The following is a 21164-nucleotide window of genomic DNA, read 5'->3' on the forward strand; positions in this document are numbered from 1 at the left end:
CCTCTTCTCTGGACTGTTAAGTATGTTGGAAAAGTGCTTGATTGACAGCTCTTTCCCTCTTCTGTTGCACCTTTATGATGCCTTACAGCTCTTCTAAAGTCTTAAATGTACTTTGACTTTTGTGATCTGAGCCAACTGCCAGTGCAGCTCCACTGTGGAGGCCTGATCAGCCAGAATTAGAACATGTTTGTGCAGGGCTTTCAGTGACTCGTTGTAGTTGCCTTGTGCTGACTTCTTTCTCTCCACAGTGCTGAAGGTAAGTGTTTTCAGGTCTACATCACTACAGATGTCCAGAGGAGGTCTGGCTGACTGCTGCGTTAAGCCAGACCAAGATTTTACCAAACAGCTGGAAAGTATCCTTGTTTGTATGTGTTTTCAGTATTTGACTTAATGGTGTAAAGGTAGAGTAAGTTTTAACTGGTCATTTTCTGATCTAGAACTACTTTTCTGTTGTCTGTAATAGATAATATAACATGTTTAGAAATGTTAACCATATGCAACCCAAAACAGAAACTGTTAACAGAGCTATACAATGGAGAAAACATAACTTTGTCTATAAATTGCAATTTACAATTTTGTAGCTATGAATGTAATTGATCAGCTGACCAAGCCAATTGAAGGACTTTTTTTTATTTTTAGAGAAATATGACATGAAAGTTGAATTTCTATTATGTATCATCATTGTTACTTGGGTTTCTAGATTAATGGGATCACCTATAGACTATATCCAGTGAGGACCAGTGTTAAAGTAAGTTATAGAAGCTGCCAGGGAAAGGCTCATGGTAGATAAAAGTAATGAAATAATTGTCATTGATCCAAAAAATAAATAAAACCTTTGTAAATTAAATTTAGTTTTGTGGCTTTCTTTTGTGACATGACACATTTAACTAGTCTTTAGATGGGATCTCATGTAAGGATGGCTTAGCTGTTTAAATCACTTCAAGCCAATTCATGTTAATTACTTTTTGATATATTCATTTGTTCCACAAATTCAATTCTTTACCTGGGTAAGACACAAAATTGTATTCTCCCAAATTATTTTTGAGGTTTTGTAAGGGTAGTCTACAAAAACAATGAAAAAATTTGAAGTAGCGATGCTGATAATTTTTGTTCTTTAGTTAAAATGTAGTCAAGTTTCTCTTGAGGTAGAGCCTTGAAATAGGCTTTATACTTGAAATTGTGTGTATAAATCACATTTTAACAACTCGAGGGCCAATATCTTGAATGGCAGTAAATCCTAGGACTACATTTATTTTTAAAAAATGACTTCCAACAGATTATTTAAAAGACAAGTATGTATTAATGATGTTACAGCAACAAAGGGAACCATTCAAATTTGATGCACCATGTGGGAAAAAAACAAGTAATCAAAAGAAAAATTAGTAAAACTTAAATTCATAAAGGAAAAATATTGACATCGCGTCTTTAACTCGTGTTAGAAACATAATTGTTGTAAACGCTCAAATTATACATTTAGGTTAAGGTTTTTTTTTCTTTATGTCACCATTTTAATTTACACCAGACGTTGCATAGGCGATGTAAGATACCGAATTGAGATAAACAGGAGTAAAGAAAACAAGTACTGTAATTTCCTTAGAAATTACTTAATGTCAATAGACTCGAACTAAGCTGGCGTGTGTAGTGTCTGTGTGCATACTAGGAAAGTAAAACAGCAATTAATATGTGTTGACATTATACTTGTCCGGTGTTGCTTCCATCACCCGGAACCTTAATGTCTCCGTGTCGCGGTCCTACCGTACACATTAGAACGTTACACCTTTCACTTCCGGCGGTTGTTTGGCTGGTTGTTTGAAATGAGAACCATGGCTCTAAATAAAACACACTTGTAATGCTTAGATGGCAGGTTTATTAAATATAGATACACGCTGTGGAGTCAGAAGAGTCCTATAGGGAGCCACATGATTCACTTCATTCTGGGTTCACCGTATTATGTTCAAAAAGATGACTGAATTTGGACCAGATTCCGGGGGGCGAGTTAAGGTAATGTTACAGTAGAAAATAAAATCACTTATTGTTTTTAGTACGGTGGAATTAATGTAACGTTACACACAGTTTCTTTGTGTCTTTGCAGTTCTTTTGATCTCGTAAATGGTGGTGTTGTAACAGGAACATATTGATATGATTGTTTATGTGTCTATACCTTGATTGTTCCCCTTTTTTCCTGTAAGTCGCTTTGGATAAAAGCGTCTGCTAAATGACTAAATGTTTATGTTTTCCCTCTGTCCTGCAGGGAGTAACCATTGTGAAGCCCATTGTTTTTGGAAACGTTGCCCGTTACTTTGGGAAGAAGAGAGAGGAGGATGGACACACACATCAGTGGTCTGTCTACGTGAAGCCTTACAGAAATGAGGTGAAACACCCAGATCACATATGTACCATTAATACTGACATACTGTAATTATTTGAAAAGATAAAGGCCGACCACTTGAATAGTAAATGTTTTTTTCCTGAAGGATAAAAACTAAAAATTGAAAATAATAGATATCACCTTAAGGCTTCCCCAGTATCAGTCAACTTTATTAATCCCTCAAGAGGGCAATTCTTCTGCTGCTGTCCCAGTTTGTACATACATACATACATACATACAACAGACAACCAATAAATTAAGTCAATAAATAAGTTAAAGGAAACTTATTTGGGCCATGGGTTGATAAGAGGGGCAACTAACAATAAGGACCATAGAAGAAAAACATTAAAAAAAAACATATAAAACCAGTAGGAGGAACAACTCTAAACTGACAATCGCTTAAAATAGATTCTGCTGACTAGCCGAAGAGAAAGATGACTTACAGTAATGATTTGTTCTCTCTTAGTAGATTACTTACTTACATAAACAAACATTTGCAACAACTTACTATTACACATTTGCTGACATGGTGAGTTTAAATGTACCAATGTGTACCGATGTGCTATCTAATTAATTATGTGCCTTCCCAGAACAGAAACCTGAACCTTAGATAGGTTCAAAATCCATGCATCAGAAAAAAATCACAAGAAAAAAAATGTTGCCATGTTTTAGGAATACAATGTTCCATTATTCCAGCTATGAGAAATGTATGAACAAAGCCTCCTGTAAAATCCTTAAGAATACTAAAACCTTTAGAGACATGTTATAAAATTCTCTGTTTTGCAAGACACTACATGTGCATAGGTTTTTTTTTTTTTAAATAAATTATGTAACTAATATATATCACAATGAAACTTCCCTAGCTGATTACTCACAATAAGACAATTAGTTGTTTGTATTACAGATTTTCTTTCTGTTTGGTAAAATTATGACAAAATTACGGATGTGCACAAAGTGTAGTGAAATAAAGATAAGTTATTGAAGCGAAATAGCTCAAAGTCTCAGAATTGACCAGTGTATGAAAAATGTTGTTTTTTCCTTAAGTGTCTTGCCATAATAATTCAAACTGCTTTTCTTACAGGATATGTCTGCTTATGTGAAGAAGATCCAGTTCAAGCTCCATGAGAGCTATGGTAACCCACTGAGAGGTGAGCAGACCTTTGAAGAGCAAGTACTGAATGAAGAATAAATGCTTCTGAATCCATCTTCTTTTTAAAGAGGGATGCATTGTTTCCTTAGGATTATATTTACCTGAAATTAAAATCTGTATAGAAATCAATAGCACTGTGTTTCTCTTCCTTCCAGTGGTGACGAAGCCTCCATATGAGATTACAGAGACGGGCTGGGGAGAGTTTGAGATCATCATCAAGATCTTCTTCATTGACCCCAATGAGAGACCTGTGAGAGTCTAACTAATATTTTATTGAGCTGCTTTATATCTTTATACTCAATGCTCAGCACTTGATAAGAATGAGTATTTAGTGGTGCAGTGCTACAAGATTATTTTCAGAATTACTTTATTTATTGATCCCCAGTGGGCTACTGGGTTAGATTACAATTGCTCCCATTCTAGAATAAAAATATAAAAAGGTTATAAAAATAATTATTAGAATGATGTGCATTATACGTGCATTGTGTGCATTATACGATAGTATATAACAACAATATATACCAACAAATTAAATGAGAAATGTGGAAGAAAAAAATTATATTGTGTGGAAAATAGATCCACTATTTACTTGTGTTAAAATGCAAGAATAGTATAAATAGTCTAAATGAGAATGCACATGTATAAATGTAGTATTGTATTGTACAGTTGAAGATATATCTACTGATTCCTGCTTATAGCTGCTGTAAAACTACTAAAACATAACTTCTACCTACTTGTATGTATGCTTATATTCCCTCCTGTGTGTCTCAGGTGACTCTGTACCACCTGTTGAAGCTGTTCCAGTCAGACTCCAGCGCCATGCCCAAGAAGACAGTCGTCTCTGAATTCTATGATGAAATGGTACGTCTGTTTCCATGCCGCCTGTAGCTTAAGGCCCATTATTTATTATTATCTAGCAATATTTAACCCCTTCACCATCAATGGAAAATTTTATAATTTGCTCCCAATGTCTACACACATGGAGAATTTTGATTTTTAAACTGACGTGACCACGTGGCATCAGTATTTTAATGTATTTAGATGACATGGGTCAGCTGTGAATGAATAATCCTGTTTTCTTGGTGATATTTTAGATCTTCCAGGATCCTACAGCCATGATGCAGCAGCTACTGACCACATCGAGACAACTCACCCTGGGTGCATACAAGCACGAGACAGAATGTATGTATACACACACATAGAAACACAAGACATACACTACTGGTCAAAAGTTTTAGAACACACCAACTTTTCCAGAATTTAATTGAAAATGATGCAGTTTTATGTCTCAGTCTACTCTGAAATTAATGCACATTTGCAACATTTAAAATTCTTTATTGAGCATGAAAGTGTTTTGAAAATAGAAAAAGATTCAAAATCACATTTTATGTTGAACTAAAGGACTAAAAAAAAAGACACAAAATGACAAAAAAAAGACACAAAATGACCAAAAAAAGACACAAAATTACCAAAAAAAAGACACAAAATGACCAAAAAAGACACCAAAAGACACAAAATGACTTACAAAGACATGAAAAGAATTAAAAAATGGACAAAATAGCCCAAGACTCGATAGAGTTAAGTTGTTAACCCATTTCTTGTTCCCTGAAAAAAGGCCTAATTCTGAAATATAGCCTACATTATCTTTCAGTTTTGGTTAACCTTACCTTTTTTTATTTACCTCTGGCAGTTCACCACTTACCTTCGTACTCTTTCTAACTGTTCATTTGACTTGAACTGCTTGAATTTCAATAAAAAATGGAAAAATTGGGGTGTTCTAAAACTTTTGACCGGTAGTGTAGATATGGTGTACTATACCCCACTGTCTCTGTACAGAAGGGCAGCGTTCACATAGTTTGATATGTTGTGTATGTGTGTGTGTGTCTGCCTGTGTCTGCAGTCGGCGAGCTGGAGCAGAGGACCAAGGAGAAAATGGAAGCAGCAAAGAAGAGAACCAGCCAGGAGATCACAGAGCTGAAAGACAAGCTAAAAGCCAGCAGAGAAAACATCAACCACCTGAAGGCTGAGATCAGGAAACTGGAGGAGGACGGAGACCACAAGGAGCATTGAGGAACTGACAAACACACACATACAATACAGTGCTGTGACATTCAATGATTACACTTTTCCCCCTTTTATTTTATTTTTCCAGACAAAATCCCACAGTACCCTCATCTTCCTGATGAGATATCCACATTTGTGCAAACAGTTTTGAATGTGAAGCTCCTTTGTTGTTGTTGTTGTTGGATTTTTTTTTTGTTTTTTTTTTCACTGGTCTTTTGTTTTTTTATATAAAGTAAACGGGTTTACAGGATTGATTGTATGTTCTTCTTCTGTTCAAACCTGATGGAATACAGTAATTTAGACAAATACACTACTACATGTATCAACTAAGTATAACAAGAACATTTGAAGAATTTTGAAACATTTTAAAATTTGACCATTTTTGACAAAATCGACATACATGTGAAATTTTTTTCAAATTTTAGACATCTTAAAATATGGTGGGGTTTTTTTTGGTTGTTTCTGCAAAAGCCACCATACTACATGTATCAACATACTATAATATGACCATATAAAAAGTGTTGGGCCGTTTGAAAACGTAATGACTTTTTTCTTGAAAATTTTCGACATACTAATACATACCCCCCTGGTGTTTTTGGAGAGATAGAGTGATAAAAAGAGAAATTAATATGTCAAAATGAATTTTGATCCTGGCTTTATTCAATGCTTAGATTTCCTTTCTGGAAATGCATGAAAATTGGCACATATTTAATAAGCTATGTGTTTGCATATTTAAACATAACTTTTTCCTAAAAGTTTTTGACATTGGCATAGCCAATTGGTACTGGTAAAGTAAAGTACCAACTGGGAAAGTAAATGAAAACTATTAAAGTGTCAGCATAAACTTTAGTTCTACCAAACTTTATGTGGGTGCATATTCTATTGGGCAGCTCCTACAAACAAAACATTTTTAAACATTTACAGATTTGAGAAGGCAAGTTTCTTTATGATAACAAAAAAGTCTTCATCGAAATGATTTTGTATCTAAATGATCCATATAGTTCAAATAGTTCATATATAAAAAGCAGAGATGTGAATTTCTAGATTTCCGACAGTCCCTGAAAGCATCCAGCAGGAAGTTCAGTCACCTTTTGTTGTCCGTCTGCGAAGCAACTTCCCTCGAGCACCCATGCAACTTTTTGCTGTTTGGTTGTTCGAAATTAAAACTTTTTAAGCAACATGATAAAATACAAAGACGTCGAATGGAAACAGCGTTTTGCAGGCATGTACATTTGTTGTTGGCGTGTAGGTTTAAGTTTAGTAAATACACCAAGCGACTGAATGCTGTTTGTGTGCTCGGCTTCCACTGGCTCCAGGTGTCCTTCATTAGGTGCAGGACTTCAAGGTAAGACTACACTTTTTTTTTTTTTTAAAGAAAAAGTACTGCATGTGGCATGAAACGTGAAATGGCTTTAGCACTGAATGTAAGTCGGGGATGGATATCTAGTTCACTGAAATCTGCAAATGAATTTAGCAAACGAGGGCATCTCATATGATAACTTATTCCAGGTAGTTGAAACAATAATAGCGTTTTGTTGTCAAAGGTATTTAAATGTGCATTATATTTCATTGGTCACATTTTAATCTAAAGTTCATGTAGACATGAGACTAGCTGGGTCAACGTAATATTACTTAACTAATTATTTAAGTGATAAAATATGTTTATGAGAAATAAGATGCATAAACATGGTTGCTGGGTGCTGGAAATCCTTAAACACTGGATTTTAAGTAACATTTTGGGAAAAAAAGTGCTTAAAATATACAGGATGCCAAACTTTATTCTCCTTTTTAATTTGTTACCTTTGTGAACAAAATTTAATATGAGGGAGTGAAATAATCATTATGCTATATGCAGTATGTTTTGTATGTAAATATGTAATTTACCATCTCTAAGGTGCTTGATAATGCTTGTAATTTGCAGACAATTTAATATATATTACTTTCCTTATTTAATTTATTCCATTTATTTAGGCATTTTTCCATATATATCAGTCTTCTTCTTCTTAATTGCAAACGTACTTGTACTATTTCGTCACCCTGTTAAAATAATCGCCTAACTCATTATTTCAAGTTTCAACTTCACCAAAAGTGTAACATATGACATTTATTGATCATTTCACTCAAAAAGGATGTAACAAAGGATGGCTATTGGCATAGTAATAACACTGTGTGTAAATTATGTAACTTAAGAGAAATAAATGACTTAGGCATTTTTTTTAACATGCCTTTGTGACTTAAGCAAGATATGGTAACACTTTATTTTGAAGGTGTCTACATAAGAGTGACATGAGCGTGTCATAAACATGACATGGGCTGTGTCATGAACATTAATGACACTTTGAAGTAACATTAATGCTCATGATACTTGTCATGTTTCTGACAGACTCTTATGTAGACACCTTCAAAATAAACATGAACAAGTATCATGAGCATTAATGTTACTTCAAAGTGTCATTAATGTTCATGACACAGCCCATGTCATGTTTATGACACGCTCATGTCACTCTTATGTAGACACCTTCAAAATAAAGTGTTACCATATCTTGCTTAAGTCACAAAGACATGTTCAAAAAATTGCCTAAGTCACATTTTATTTTTGACTCTTGACAAAAAAAAATCCGCTTAAGTCACACGCTTGACATAGGCCATTATCTCATAGGGTTAAATTACATGATCTGATCAACTGTGGATGTAGGCGATTTTACCACAGGTGTCCGGCGTAATGAGAACATGATTTAGGCAAGAAAAACAAACAATTTTGACAAAAAACGACTTAGGCGATATTTTAAGTGTGACGATTTGCAATAATGCGCAATAAGTTACCAATTTTAAAATGTTTTTTTTTTAATAAGGCTTTTGCTGTTTGAGTAAGCTGTAAATATTTCCCCATTTATTTCTATTTTCGTGCTGTTTTAGTTATTTATAAAACAGCCCGCAGTCATAGAGAGAGTTTTCGGGCGGTCACGTGACCAGAGGGTTTTACACCGACGTCAGAGAAACCGAGCTGGTGCCGACTAATGATCCGCACCGTCCTGCTGCTGCGGCTGCATTTAAACTCCACGTCTTACCTCTTCAGAGACCTCTTTCCAGCTACACATGCTGTCGTCTTTAAGTTTTGCACTCGCTGATGTCTAACAGAAACGTTATAGTAATATAAACTGCATTGGAGATGCTCAGGGAACCGTATAGCTGCTGATAATGTGTCCCAGCTCGCATTAACGCGTATCATGGCTAACGTGAATGCAACAAACACGTCTCCCTGCTGAGAAAACAACTGGTGCTGATCTGTTGAGTTTAAGTTTTCAGGTAAGTTGGCTAAAAATAGAAAACTGGGAGGTTTTTTTTGTGCGTAACGACGGTGCTGTTGCTCGACAATGAGTGTGTGGTGGCCCAATGGCATTTTAATCTGTTTCATGCTATCAATAGTCTCCATGGGACACATTTTGCTGAGCTGGTGTTGTGGTAAAATGTGCTAAAGCTAGATATTACTACATTTTCTCCTTGTGTTTGGTAAATAAGTTAATAAATAGTTACTGTTGTTTCCTGTCTGTGTCAATGTGTGTTGACACATTTTAAACAGGAAATAGTTGAAAGATGTCCAAAGATGTTAAGGCTATTTAACAAATGGTTTGGCAGGGAAAGGGACTACACTCATTCATGTTTAGACTTGTTTGTGATGCTGTCATGATAATAGGAATATTATCATTAACTTGTTTGCTTCCTCCTCGGGACACTTATGTGCTTTCATGAGAGAAATCTTTGGCTTGGTAATGTGATAATTATTAACAATTATTTTTCCTTCACAAAAAGTGTAAATACTGTTTTTCTCTTAAAAGAACTGGGAGGCAAGACTGTCTGATAACTTAATAGAAAGTTGCAGGATGTTTATTGTCCTTTTTGTTTAAAGAATGTGTTCTAGCAGTATGTTTTTCTCTTTGACATAGTCACTACATATGCCATATGCAAACATTAAATGGATAATTACAAGGGCATGTCATAGGATGCTAATCGCTCCAGGTAGTTGAAACTAAAATGGTGTTTTATGATCAAATGTTTTCAAATCTAGTGTATTTTTTTAACGGATCACATTTTAAACTAGTTCTAAGTTCAAGTAGGTGTGAGACTAGCTGAGCAAAAAGTATATAAAATTAACAATGAAATAGTTATTTAAGTGATCAAATGAAATAATTGGATCAGAGAAAGTATATGTATCAACAGGCTTTCTAAATCATGTTTTTTTTCCTTTAAAGAACTTGGAGATAAGCCTGTCTGATAACGTAATAGAAAGTTACAGGATGTTTGTTGTAACTTTGGTTATAATGGAAAGTTTCAGGATGATTATTGTCACTTCGGATATACAAGTACAATCATGTGAAATATTTCCCTTGGGAGGCCCCGTTCACGAAAAACAGACAATAGTAATTATAAAAATACATAAGATATAATAACAAAATATGAGAAGTTATAAAATGTATCATCAGAGAAAAAACAGTTAAAAGTAAATACAAAAAGACATACAATATATCAAAATGTGTGTTTATATATTAAAAAATATACGTTCAAGGCAGCGATTGGACTTAATGTGATTACTACGAAGGAGAGAAACTCTCTCGAGGCTATATTTGTTGCTATATGACCACATCAGGCATGCTGGCTGCCTACATAGATCTTTGTTTGGTTGTCGTCCACAGAGCTCCATTGTTGTCCCAGAGAGTCTGTGTGTCTGTGCAGTTAAAGTCCATTCATGAGGCTGAGTGCATCATCAGCACGCCATAGCTTTAATGTATGGAGTTCCCCCAAGAGGACAAGTGCATTATGGGGCTTCCGTTTGCATTACTGCGTTGGTTTTTCTACCTGGCATAAATATATCTGAGCTAGTTATCCTCACATCAATATCATGCAATGAAGGGTCTTTCAGATCTCTTCAATCAATATGACATAGCAAAAAAGGCCACCCTCAAGTGCTTTTTCTTCTAAGTGCATAAAGGAATAATTTATTATGAGTGGATAGTAGTTAGTAAGGGTGTGTGCTGCACTGTGATTGCTGTGGATAATAGCAGGATAAGGAAGGGCTGTGATTAGGCGTGCTGACTTTGGAGGTGCCAACATCAATTTATGTGCCTAGTAAATGTTTCTTTTCTAACCCCGAAACTAAAATGTTAAATTCATGCTCCTATTTTGCAGCATTTCCTGAAAAGAGGAGTCTTTTAGTCACAGTCAGTCCAGGATTTATTTTGTACTTTTTTTTTTTTTTTTTATTCTACCCTGCGCCACCTCAGCCGAAAGCAGACTTGTAGCTTCTCAACTCTGAGTTAAACATTGCATCACTGTGTTTGAGGTGAATATTGCCCAAGAACAAATCAGTCAGAGCAGTTTTGGCGGTTTCACTGGGCCTGTAATAATAGAATAACAATATGATTTTATGTTCAATGTTACAGTTCTGGCTTATAACTTTGTTAATAGTTAGTGGATTTTTCAAAAGTAAAATTATTTTTGCAGCATGCATGCATCAGCTACTTCCTCATAAATGTTACACAAGAGTATAAAACAGTTCTTTGTGTATTTTGATGATAAGAGATAAGATTAATGCTAGAACAGAGTCATAATATTAACAAGTCTTGCTGGATTGGTACAAGGTTTATGCATGTGGTGCGATTTGAATACAGTGCGTCTGATCATCATCCTTATCATTGTTCTGTTATGCAAACTACTCTGGATTAACCGTCAGCTTTTAATGTGCTGGTCGCAGTATGAATGTGTCGTGCTGTCACCATCCGCAGCAGCTTCTGGTGCAGCTCTAAGTCAGCCATGTGACTCCCGGCTGCTTCAAAAGAGCAGTTTGAGAGTCAACAGCTTAAAACTGAGGTTCTTTCGACTGTGAAATACTGTTGTTAAGTGTGTGTGTGTTTATATTTGTGCTAGGTGTGGTGTTGATCCCATGGAGAAGCCTTCATCTTCGGGCAGAGCAGTGCTGGAGGAGAGAAAAGGCCTGGTGGAGGTAAGCAGCCTACTCATCAACTCACAACTAGATGTGACATGACTTGTAATATAAAATGCATGTTTCTAAACTAACTTGGAGACTCCTATTTTGTCTGTGGAGAGTTGTTTCTGCTGTTTGCTGCATAAATGTGGTTGCAGACCTTTTACAGAACAGACATGTTGACTTATCATAGCAGGAAAAGCACAGGTGGAATAACATTAACATGGCTCAATTCTATCAGAGTGTCTCAGGAAGCCATGCCAGTGAACCTGCATGCATAATAGCAGATTGTGCTAATCTTAGTGGAATGCAGCAGTTATCAGTTACAACTGAACTTTTCAAACAGACATTTTGACAGTTTGTCCTTATCACAAGCTGACTGTGGGGTTTTATAAAGTCTGAAACACCTGTGACATTTTTTATTACATGCCCACATTTTGCCTTACCATTTTTTTTAATAACATACCATACTATGACTTTTGTATGGCATATATGGCACTTTTTAAAATAATGTTTTTACCACATTTTATGACATACCATAATATATTTCTAAGTTTTACATACAATAACTTTTTTTGGTGTACTTTATTATGCCAATATTTACTATGACTTTGGTATACTATAGTTTGTAAGCAATTTTATGATCCCTGTTTAAAACTGTCCATTATGAGACAAATCAGTGCAGATGGTGTTGTTACACCCAAAACTACCAGACGATAAGAATGATTCCAGATGAATCTTTAAATCTGAGGGGCACAAGATTTGATTTGATGTTGCAAATTGCCTCCATCATCCCTGTGTCTGTGTGTAAATGTACTCCAGGACAGCACGGTGCTGAGAGGTGCTGAGGGGGGAGAGGTGGAACCTCAGTCTCCGAGGAAGAGCAGCTCCTCCCGCTCCTCCCGCAAGAGTTTCCGCTTGGACTACCGACTGGAGGTAAAAACTAATTTCCCATCATACCATGTGTATTAAAACACACACACAACAACCTCTTCTGCCTTCACCTCAACTCATTTCCACAAACCTGACATTATTTGAAATGCCCTTCTTTAAGCTTAAAATAAATGTCTAAAATATCATTGTTTACTTTGGACGTAGGAGGATGTGACAAAGTCCTGTCGGGACAAACATGGCCGCTGGACGAACCCCTGGCCTACATGGCGGTTCCCTTCCTACACCACCCTGCTCAGATTCCTGGTGCTGGATAAAAATCACAGCAATGTGCCATCTAGTAAAGAGGTGGGTACTTATTAAACTAAGTATTTTCAATACATTTTTAGTCCCACAAGGGTGTTGGATCAGTACTGGACTAAATAAAAGGTTACTCAAAGATTCTGTATAAAAGCCATGTATCAAATTCCATCAAGTCAAAGTAAGGCTTTACTCATATTCTCCCCATAGTGATCAGTATTCAATTCATATACAGTATGTCCCACCTCTCTCTCTAGGATTATTGCGACTTGCAACCCCCCCGGTATTTATAGCTGCTGCTAGAAACCTTGCTGAGCTTAGTAAGAGCTTAAGGGGCTTCAAAGACAGCTTTCACACAGTAAAAGAAAAATGTTTAACCCCTTAATTGCAGAGTTTTGTTGTTATATACAACTTATGTGATTGGATGTTTGAAAGGCAGCTTGCATCATTTCATTTAAATATATTGCATGTTAGGATGAAAATCAGAAATCCTACAAGTAGCAAAAAAACATGTTTTGTGTGTTTAGAGAAGAAAAAGCAGCATTGTAACATCTGCAGAAGGTAGAACAGTGAGTCTGTTATGAGGGTGAGAGGGGATTAGACTTCATTTTTGCAAAGTCACAAGACTAAAACATGCTCCTCATAATCAGTATGTGGTTTCCTCCCCCCCCTTTCCCCTTCCTTCTCTGTTCCCATAGGCTCTGGACAGCGAGCTCCCAGTGATGGAACCGTACTTTGTCCAGAACCCAGACCTCTCCGACTCTGGTCCAGGTCTGAGAGTCACCTGGCTTGGTCACGCCACAGTTCTGGTTGAAATGGATGGGCTGAATATTCTGACGGACCCAATTTTCAGCCAGAGGGCATCACCGTTCCAGTTCATGGGGCCCAAAAGGTACAGAGGGCCCCCCTGCACCGTGGAACAGGTTCAGTACTTTTCATATTCCTCAATCGTAGAATTGGAGCCAGGCCTCATTTTGTATCTGCTTCCTAATACCTCTGTTTCACTGTTGGTCCAACAGTTGCCCAGGATCGATGCTGTAGTCATCAGTCACTCTCATTATGACCATCTGGATGTGGGATCTGTGGCCAGCCTTAATGCACGCTTTGGAGGGGAGCTACGCTGGTACGCTTTGTGCATCTTTATTCACACTTAATGTACAGTTAGATGGGATTATTCCAAAATTCTTTTAACATTACTAAGTGTGTTGATGTGTGTGTTTTCACAGGTTCGTGCCCCTGGGTTTGATGGACTGGCTGGTGAAGATGGGCTGTGAGAACGTGATGGAGCTGGACTGGTGGGAGGAGAACTGCGTCCCGGGTCATGATGATGTCACATTTGTCTGCACGCCCTCTCAGCACTGGAGCAAACGCACCGCGCTTGACGATAACAAGGTAGTTCATTCAATTTATTACCTTTTATTCTGTATGAATTAAATCACTCTTAAAGCAGGCAAATGAAATATAGATTTCAATTCAGTAGCTGAGGCCTCTTGAATACTTTTTCAGAAATCAAGCAAAAAAGATTTAATTTGCATTTTAGGCATATTTATTACATAATCAAAACTCATCTTGTGCTCTCATTCCCTCAGTCTTTATGGGGCAGCTGGTCTATTTTGGGTCCGGATCATCGATTCTTCTTCGCTGGTGACACCGGCTACTGCGCTTCCTTCCAGGAGATTGGACGAAGATTCGGGCCGTTTGACCTCGCAGCAATCCCCATCGGAGCTTACCTGCCCAGGTCTGTACACACACACTTTGTCTACTACAAAGATCTGTTAGCACTGTCATGAAGGTGTTAATTATGTTCTAGCACAGACTTTTTTTCCCCAGCAGACATTTTGCCACTGCAGGAAAACATAGGTGAAACTAATTTAGTTAATGATGGCACAGTTCCATTAAGTGACCATTGTGAGCCATCGTTAACTAAATTAGTTTCACCTGTGTTTTTTCCTGCAGTGACAAAATGTCTGCTAGGAAAAAGATCTACTGTGGTCATAGTTAGTGGTGTTGTACTGGACTGGTTTCTAACTACATAACTCCACCTTTAACTGTGATCTCAGTAGTTGAATATTTCTGACAGTGTCAACAGAATTTATAGTGGATATGTTGGGGTGTTAAAACTAATATGTGTAGCTGCAGGTTTTTGTTCATGCAGGAGCACACCTGATACAAATCAGCTGGGTGATTGGATGATTGGCATCAGGTGTGCTCCTGCATGAACAAAAACCTGCAGCCACACAAGCCTTTATATAGATTGTACAGGTGTACCTAATAAAGCGGCCACTGTATAAGACAACATTTAGTAAATCACACTAGAGAGATTATATTTATTTAATGTGACATTCTTTGCTTTTTCAGGGATATGATGCAGGGGCAGCATGTAGATCCAGAAGAGGCTGTTGAGATTCACAAAGACCTTCAGGCCAGACAGTCTGTGGCCATCCACTGGGGAACCTTTGCTCTTGCCTATGAGGTAGGGGGGGGGGGTACAATTATTAATGGCACTGAGGTCTTCACCTCAGAGGACCTCTAGTCCTGCATGTTTTAGATGTCTCCCTGCCCTAACACAGCTGATTCAAATGATCCATTATCATTTGAAATGGACTAGAGGTCATGCATGACGTTAGATCAGGGGTGTCCATTGATCCACTGACATGTGGCTGCAGGTTTCCCTTCCAACACAGAGCTCAGCTGAGTCAGGTGTGCTCGCACTTGGCTGGATAGAGCATGCAGCCACATGTCCCTTTCATGGATCAAATGGACACCCTTGAGATGAATGTGTGTGCAGTTATAATTAGACGTTAAAATGTGCCAGAAGTTGGGTTTCTATGGTGCCCAGTGTTGAAGGATGTTTTGACCTTTCACTGTAGCATTAGCTTTGCATACAAATGGGAAACCGCTAGCCTGGCTCTGTCATGCACTTCCAAAGCCCACATGTTATATTTGTTTAATAAAACAACACTGTGGTTTTAACAGGAGTTGTGTGCTCGACAGGCCACCTCTTAGAGTCCTGTTGCCAGGAAGTGACTGTGTTGATTTATTAAACATAATATCTGGGCTTTGGAAGTGCATGACAGAGCCAGGCTCGCTGTTTCCTATCTTTATGCTAAGCTAATCCTCAGTTTGCTGCAGTGGAAGGTCAAAACATAACTTAGACTTCATAGAAAAATCCTCACCGACATTTGGCACATTAATTGATAACTGCACAGACAAGACAAGATTTGTATTCTCATCCAACGCTCTGCAATAAAGTGAATCTCCATTGCTTACCTATTCCTTTAACCCACAGCCTCAATTCAGAGGTTGCATTAAACATTGTTAGCTGCAGAAATAGGCATGCAACGTTATGGAGTGCAAGACCATATTTTACCTCTGCAACACTCTGGCTTTTATGTATCTCTGTGAAACAGAGCCACACTTTGGACTGCTGTGTTTTTATAATAGTGACCAAAGGTTCTATGATGTTCTGTTTCTCTGCAATTTGTTTAAAAACATTTGATTCCTACAAGCTTATCAGCACCCACACATAGTAGCCAGTCTATAGGAACAGTTCACTACTAATTTACTATTTCTGAAATAACTCCTACCTTTATGAAGGTTATAACGTCAATTTATGTCCCACACATTTATAATCAATAAGGACAGGCTAAATAACAAAGACATTGGTATGAAGTGATTATTTAACCAGCCCTCATTGATATAAATGTGCGGGACAAAACCAAATGACATTATAAGCTTCATAAAGGTAGGAGTTATTGCAGAAGTGCTATATTGAGCAATGCAACTGAATGTATGTAAAGGTGCTGATACACTGTGAAAGTGGAACCACACAGAGCAACTCCTACAGAGAGACATAAAAGCCAGAGTGCTGCAGAGGTCAAATGTGCTGTGGCATTCCATTATGTTCTGGTAACGCAACATAACAAAGGTGTCATTGTTTGTTAGGCTGCACACCTATTTCTGCAGATAACACAGTTTAATGTAACCTCTGCTTCACTCTGAAAGTGAAACAAATGGTGATAGTCACGTTTTCTCTGTCCCTCCTTCATCCAGTACTACCTGGAGCCGCCGGTCCGTCTCAGAGAGGCCCTGGAACAGAAAGGACTGAAGCCAGAGTCCTTTTTCACTCTGCATCACGGGGAGTCTCGCCTTATAGCTTCACAGCAAGACGTCTTTGACTGATGTGCTCTGTGGCCCTGTAACAAAGAGCAGAACTTTTATTCATCATTTTTTAATTTAAATGTTCCACAATACTGTTTACATAGTGAATGTTTATGCCGTGCCGTTGTCATGGTGGGCAGTACTACCTACAGGAGCAATGACCCCACTATATAAATAAAAAGAGCTCCTAATGAGCAACAGTTAAATATGCAGTCAAGTCACAAATATCATTTTTTTTATCAGTTTAACACAGAAAAAAGCACAGTAAATAGAAACACTTTTTTAAAAATCTCAAAAGTACCAATTTTGCATAAATATTTAGAGCCTTTTTCTGTAGCCTAATGTTTTAATGCTCTGAACATTAAACTCAAATGGAGATATTAACGTAGGTAAAGTTTGTGTAGGGAATGATGTGAGGTTGAACAGTATGAAGCTGGAGTGTGATGCAGCTTTATGTTAGCACACAGCTGGAGTTTGAAGTTCCTGTGAGCTGTAATGTAACAGAAAAATTAGAAACATTTAGACTAGTGATTTTTTTTAGATTGGTGCTAGCAAATGTTACAATACAAAAAAGTATTGTTTTTTTCTGAATGTACTCTGGCCAACGCTAACTTACATTAGACACAAAGGTTTGAGAGAAGGTCTATTGTCTGTGGAATTAATTTCCAACCACTGTATGCTATTAGAAAGTGCTGCTGCAAGACGCAGTCAGAAGTCGAGCTGGGTTCAGCTTCATGCACTGCAAATGTTTGCATTGTTCCTGCTTTTTGATGCTCTAAAACCACAGCACAAATACTTTGCTTATCAGTGTGATCATTGACATTTTCACACCTTAGCTGTATTTGCTTCAGAGAGCAAAAGTAGAATACTTTAGTATTCAAGTCGGTTTATTTTTTTATGTTTTGTTTTTATTGCTGAATCTTTAAAGCCTGAATGTATGAAACGTTGACAGCACAATGTTGAGTTAGTTTAGTAGCCTGGTTATTACTACAAGGCCAAACTGTGGCTTACATGGTCCATGTAACTGAACCTCTCATTAAATATAACTTGCATTTCAAATTTGTTTCTTTCTTGTTAACACCTGTATTTTACATCTGATGTCAAATTCCATTACTGTACTGATTTAACTGTATTTTACAACAAACCCTGGCAGGTAGTACAAATACTGCAAGTTATTTTCACTGACCTATTAAATAGTTACTTACCCTGAAAAAAAAACCCTTGTACAACGGTGGTGAGTATTATTTAAGGATATTGAGGCCATCTGTGTAGAATATAAAGATTCCAACTTTGGCACCACCAAGTGGTGGTATCAAAGACGCTATAACAATGCCACAAAGTTTTTTATTAATCATTTTTAAATGCTTAAAAATGGCCCAATTATACTCCGTTGATACATCTAGTAGTATAGTATACTATAGTATGACATTTTTTCCAGTTTTTGGACATCCCATAACATGGTGTTTTACTGTTATTTCTGGACATATTGTGCTCCAATATGTATCAACAGACTAATTGACCCATTTGAAGCATTTTTAGGCATTTTTAACTTTGAACATTTAACAAAAATTGACATAGGCCTACAATAGTATGACTTTTTTGAGGGGGTCATTTTTGACATCTCATAATATGGTGTTTTTTCGCACACACTAACTTTACCAAAACACTGGAAATCTGACTCAAAATGAAATTATTCTGTCAAAGAATAACACTTGTTTTCACTTCACAAGGAACATGCAGTCAAAGTACACCAGGTTTAAAAAAACTGGCTATTGACATTACAACAATTTCATGGTTGGGAACTGTATGTCCACATGGAATGTTCACATTCAAAAGCATTCCAGTTAAAAGCAAATCAGTTTTTTTTCCTTTACTGTTTACTACAGGAGGTACAGTAGAAATAGATACAACAGAAAAAGTTTTACAGTATTGTTTACAGTGAACAAAATATCAATGAAACACACAAGAGCATTCTGAACAAAAAAACAACAGCAAAAAGCCCAGATAAAAAGGGGGGAATAAAAAAAGCACTAAATTACTGTATCCAATCTCTGCGATCTTCAGGGTTAGGCCACATGTTTTCATCGACATCGCATCTGATATTATCCACGGTGATGCACCTGGGATAAAACCACTTAGTATGTCGGATCCACCCTCGGCAATCATCAACTGTGATGACCCTGCAGCCAGCATCCATGGCTTCAAGGAGGGACATCTGATCATCAACCTTCCACCTCCATGCAGAAAAGAACTCCTCTATGGGGTTGAGGAAAGGTGAATAGGGTGGAAGGAAGAGACGTACCAGTCTTGGGTGGACTTCAAACCATGTTGTTATTGCTTGTGAATGATGGAGAGCCACATTGTCCCAGGTGATTCCAAAGGTCCTCATGTTTCCACTCTCCTGATCCTGCTCTGGAACCAGGCGCTAGTGGAGATCATTGAGAAAGGCAAGGAGGCGCTCGGTATTGTAGGGTCCAACCTGACATCTGTGAAGGAGTAATACTGCATTTGCAATCGCTGCACACATGGTAATGCTTGCCCCTCTCTGTCCTGGCACATCAACTGTGGCCCTTTTTCCAATGACATTTCATCCACGCCTTTTGGCCAGATTGAATCCTGCCTCATCTATGTATATGGATTCATGAGGGGCCTGGTTGGCCTCCAATTCCATAACTCTCTGAAACAAAGTTTATATAAATCTCATTACTGTATACCATACTGTACTGTAACCTATTACTGTGTAAGTTACTTACTTGTAAAGTGCAAAGCTTATAGAACTGGACATTGAATTGAATATACAGTACTGGGTATATACCTGGATATATTGTCGTCGTAGCTCCTTGACTCTCACTGTTCCTCTTCATCGTTCTTCATCCTCACTCTGTGTTTGGACAATGTCCGTGTAATGGTTGTGAGGCTGTTGCTATCGATATTGTCAAATATCTCATAGTCCTCCACAATTCTAGTTTGGATTTCATGCAGTTTTATTGCATTATTTGCAACAACCGTTTCTACAATGGTAAGCTCTTGATCATTATTGAGGAGCTTTCCTCTTCCCCCAGAGGGAGGAAGACGCTGCATTCTTTGTAGGGACCAAAAAAAGAAACATATGCCTTACTGTATGGCCTTATTGACATGTCAAGTGAGAATAGAAACAATCCATGTAAAATGCAATACTCACCTGTTGGTTTGTTGAAAGATGTGTATAATGGAGGCAACCGTTGACCGCCTCAAATTGGGCTGCACTCTTTCACCAGCCTCTCTTAGTGGTTGCCCTCTCCCTGGGCCTGCTCCTCTCACTGCTCTTCTCCCTGGGCCCCTTGCTCTTCCTCTTCCTCTTCCTCGTCCAGACATTACAGTGTTTGTCTTTTTCTGTTTCCAAAAACATCACTCCTCAAAGTCCTCCTTTTAACCCCTTTCACTGAGTCTAAGCCAGACTGGAATCAGCTGTGGTTGGCCCAATTTACCCAACATAAATCAGCTGTGTGTCAATTATTTTATTGCTTGTTTATTATCAGCTGAGATATATTTTTTTAAACTGATATCATTGCGGAAGCAGAGGTTTTTATACTGTATCTAAGGTTTGGAATATTGTTTTTGCTATTGTGTCAATGTTGTGTGTTAACATTCGTAAATAATACAAAAACAATCCATAATTTTGTTGGTAGGTATAGCTTGTCTGTTAAGGAAATGTGTTTGACTGCATATTGTGTGGAAACGATATGAAATGTGTGAATGGTATGGCCAGAAAATACCGATGTTGTGCTAATTGTGTTTAGAGTTTTGAAAATGTGACAACTGGTTGGACAAACGCTTGTGAGAGACTGAAAAAAACTAACCTATTCTGTGCTGGCATCCAATGGCACAGCCAGATATCGTACCCTACAAATCCAGTTTGTAAAAAAAATTCTTAAAAAGCCTTTTCCAACCTTTCTGCTGCTCTGCATCACTGCAGCACCTTTTGCATGCAGTAAAAAGATAATACACCCTTTGCACTGTGAAATTAAATAACACAAGATGGCAGTGTCTGCAAAGATTTCTCACCTTGCATTTTTAAAAGGTGGACCTGAACCAAAATACTGCCTGATATTATTGGTTTAAATCAATATTTTGGGATTTCTTTTAAATAATGTTCTTATGTAGTTACATAATATTTTCTAAATAATATTTCTGTATTTAAACAAAAATATCCAAATAATATAGTTATGTCATTGGGAAGTTGATTATAGCTAATGACATTAAGAATAAAC

General features: G+C 37.4%; 2 protein-coding genes across 3 annotated transcripts; both read left to right on the plus strand.

Annotated features, from left to right (window-relative positions):
* Positions 1–1760: 1760 nt before the first annotated feature.
* On the plus strand, positions 1761–6145 carry yeats4 (YEATS domain containing 4). The gene is made up of 7 exons (XM_059326069.1): positions 1761–2001; positions 2252–2371; positions 3450–3516; positions 3674–3768; positions 4290–4379; positions 4613–4700; positions 5419–6145. Exons 1-7 carry the CDS (start codon positions 1951–1953, stop codon positions 5586–5588), a joined length of 681 nt encoding a protein of 226 aa, XP_059182052.1. The 5' UTR covers positions 1761–1950; the 3' UTR covers positions 5589–6145.
* A 496-nt stretch (positions 6146–6641) lies between these two features.
* napepld (N-acyl phosphatidylethanolamine phospholipase D) lies at positions 6642–17119 on the plus strand. Of its 2 annotated transcripts, none has more exons than XM_059326312.1 (10): positions 6642–6927; positions 11505–11580; positions 12385–12498; positions 12661–12801; positions 13452–13676; positions 13773–13876; positions 13980–14145; positions 14343–14491; positions 15112–15226; positions 16807–17119. In XM_059326312.1, the coding sequence occupies exons 1-10, from the start codon at positions 6785–6787 to the stop codon at positions 16933–16935; spliced, it is 1362 nt and encodes a 453-aa protein (XP_059182295.1). In that variant the 5' UTR covers positions 6642–6784; the 3' UTR covers positions 16936–17119. The 2 variants fall into 2 exon arrangements, with proteins under 2 accessions (XP_059182295.1, XP_059182296.1); XM_059326313.1 differs by lacking the exon at positions 6642–6927 and adding an exon at positions 8595–8888.
* The last annotated feature ends 4045 nt before the right edge of the window (positions 17120–21164 follow it).

This window comes from Centropristis striata, chromosome 22, assembly GCF_030273125.1.
Source record: "Centropristis striata isolate RG_2023a ecotype Rhode Island chromosome 22, C.striata_1.0, whole genome shotgun sequence".
Classification (NCBI taxonomy): Eukaryota; Metazoa; Chordata; class Actinopteri; order Perciformes; family Serranidae; genus Centropristis; species Centropristis striata.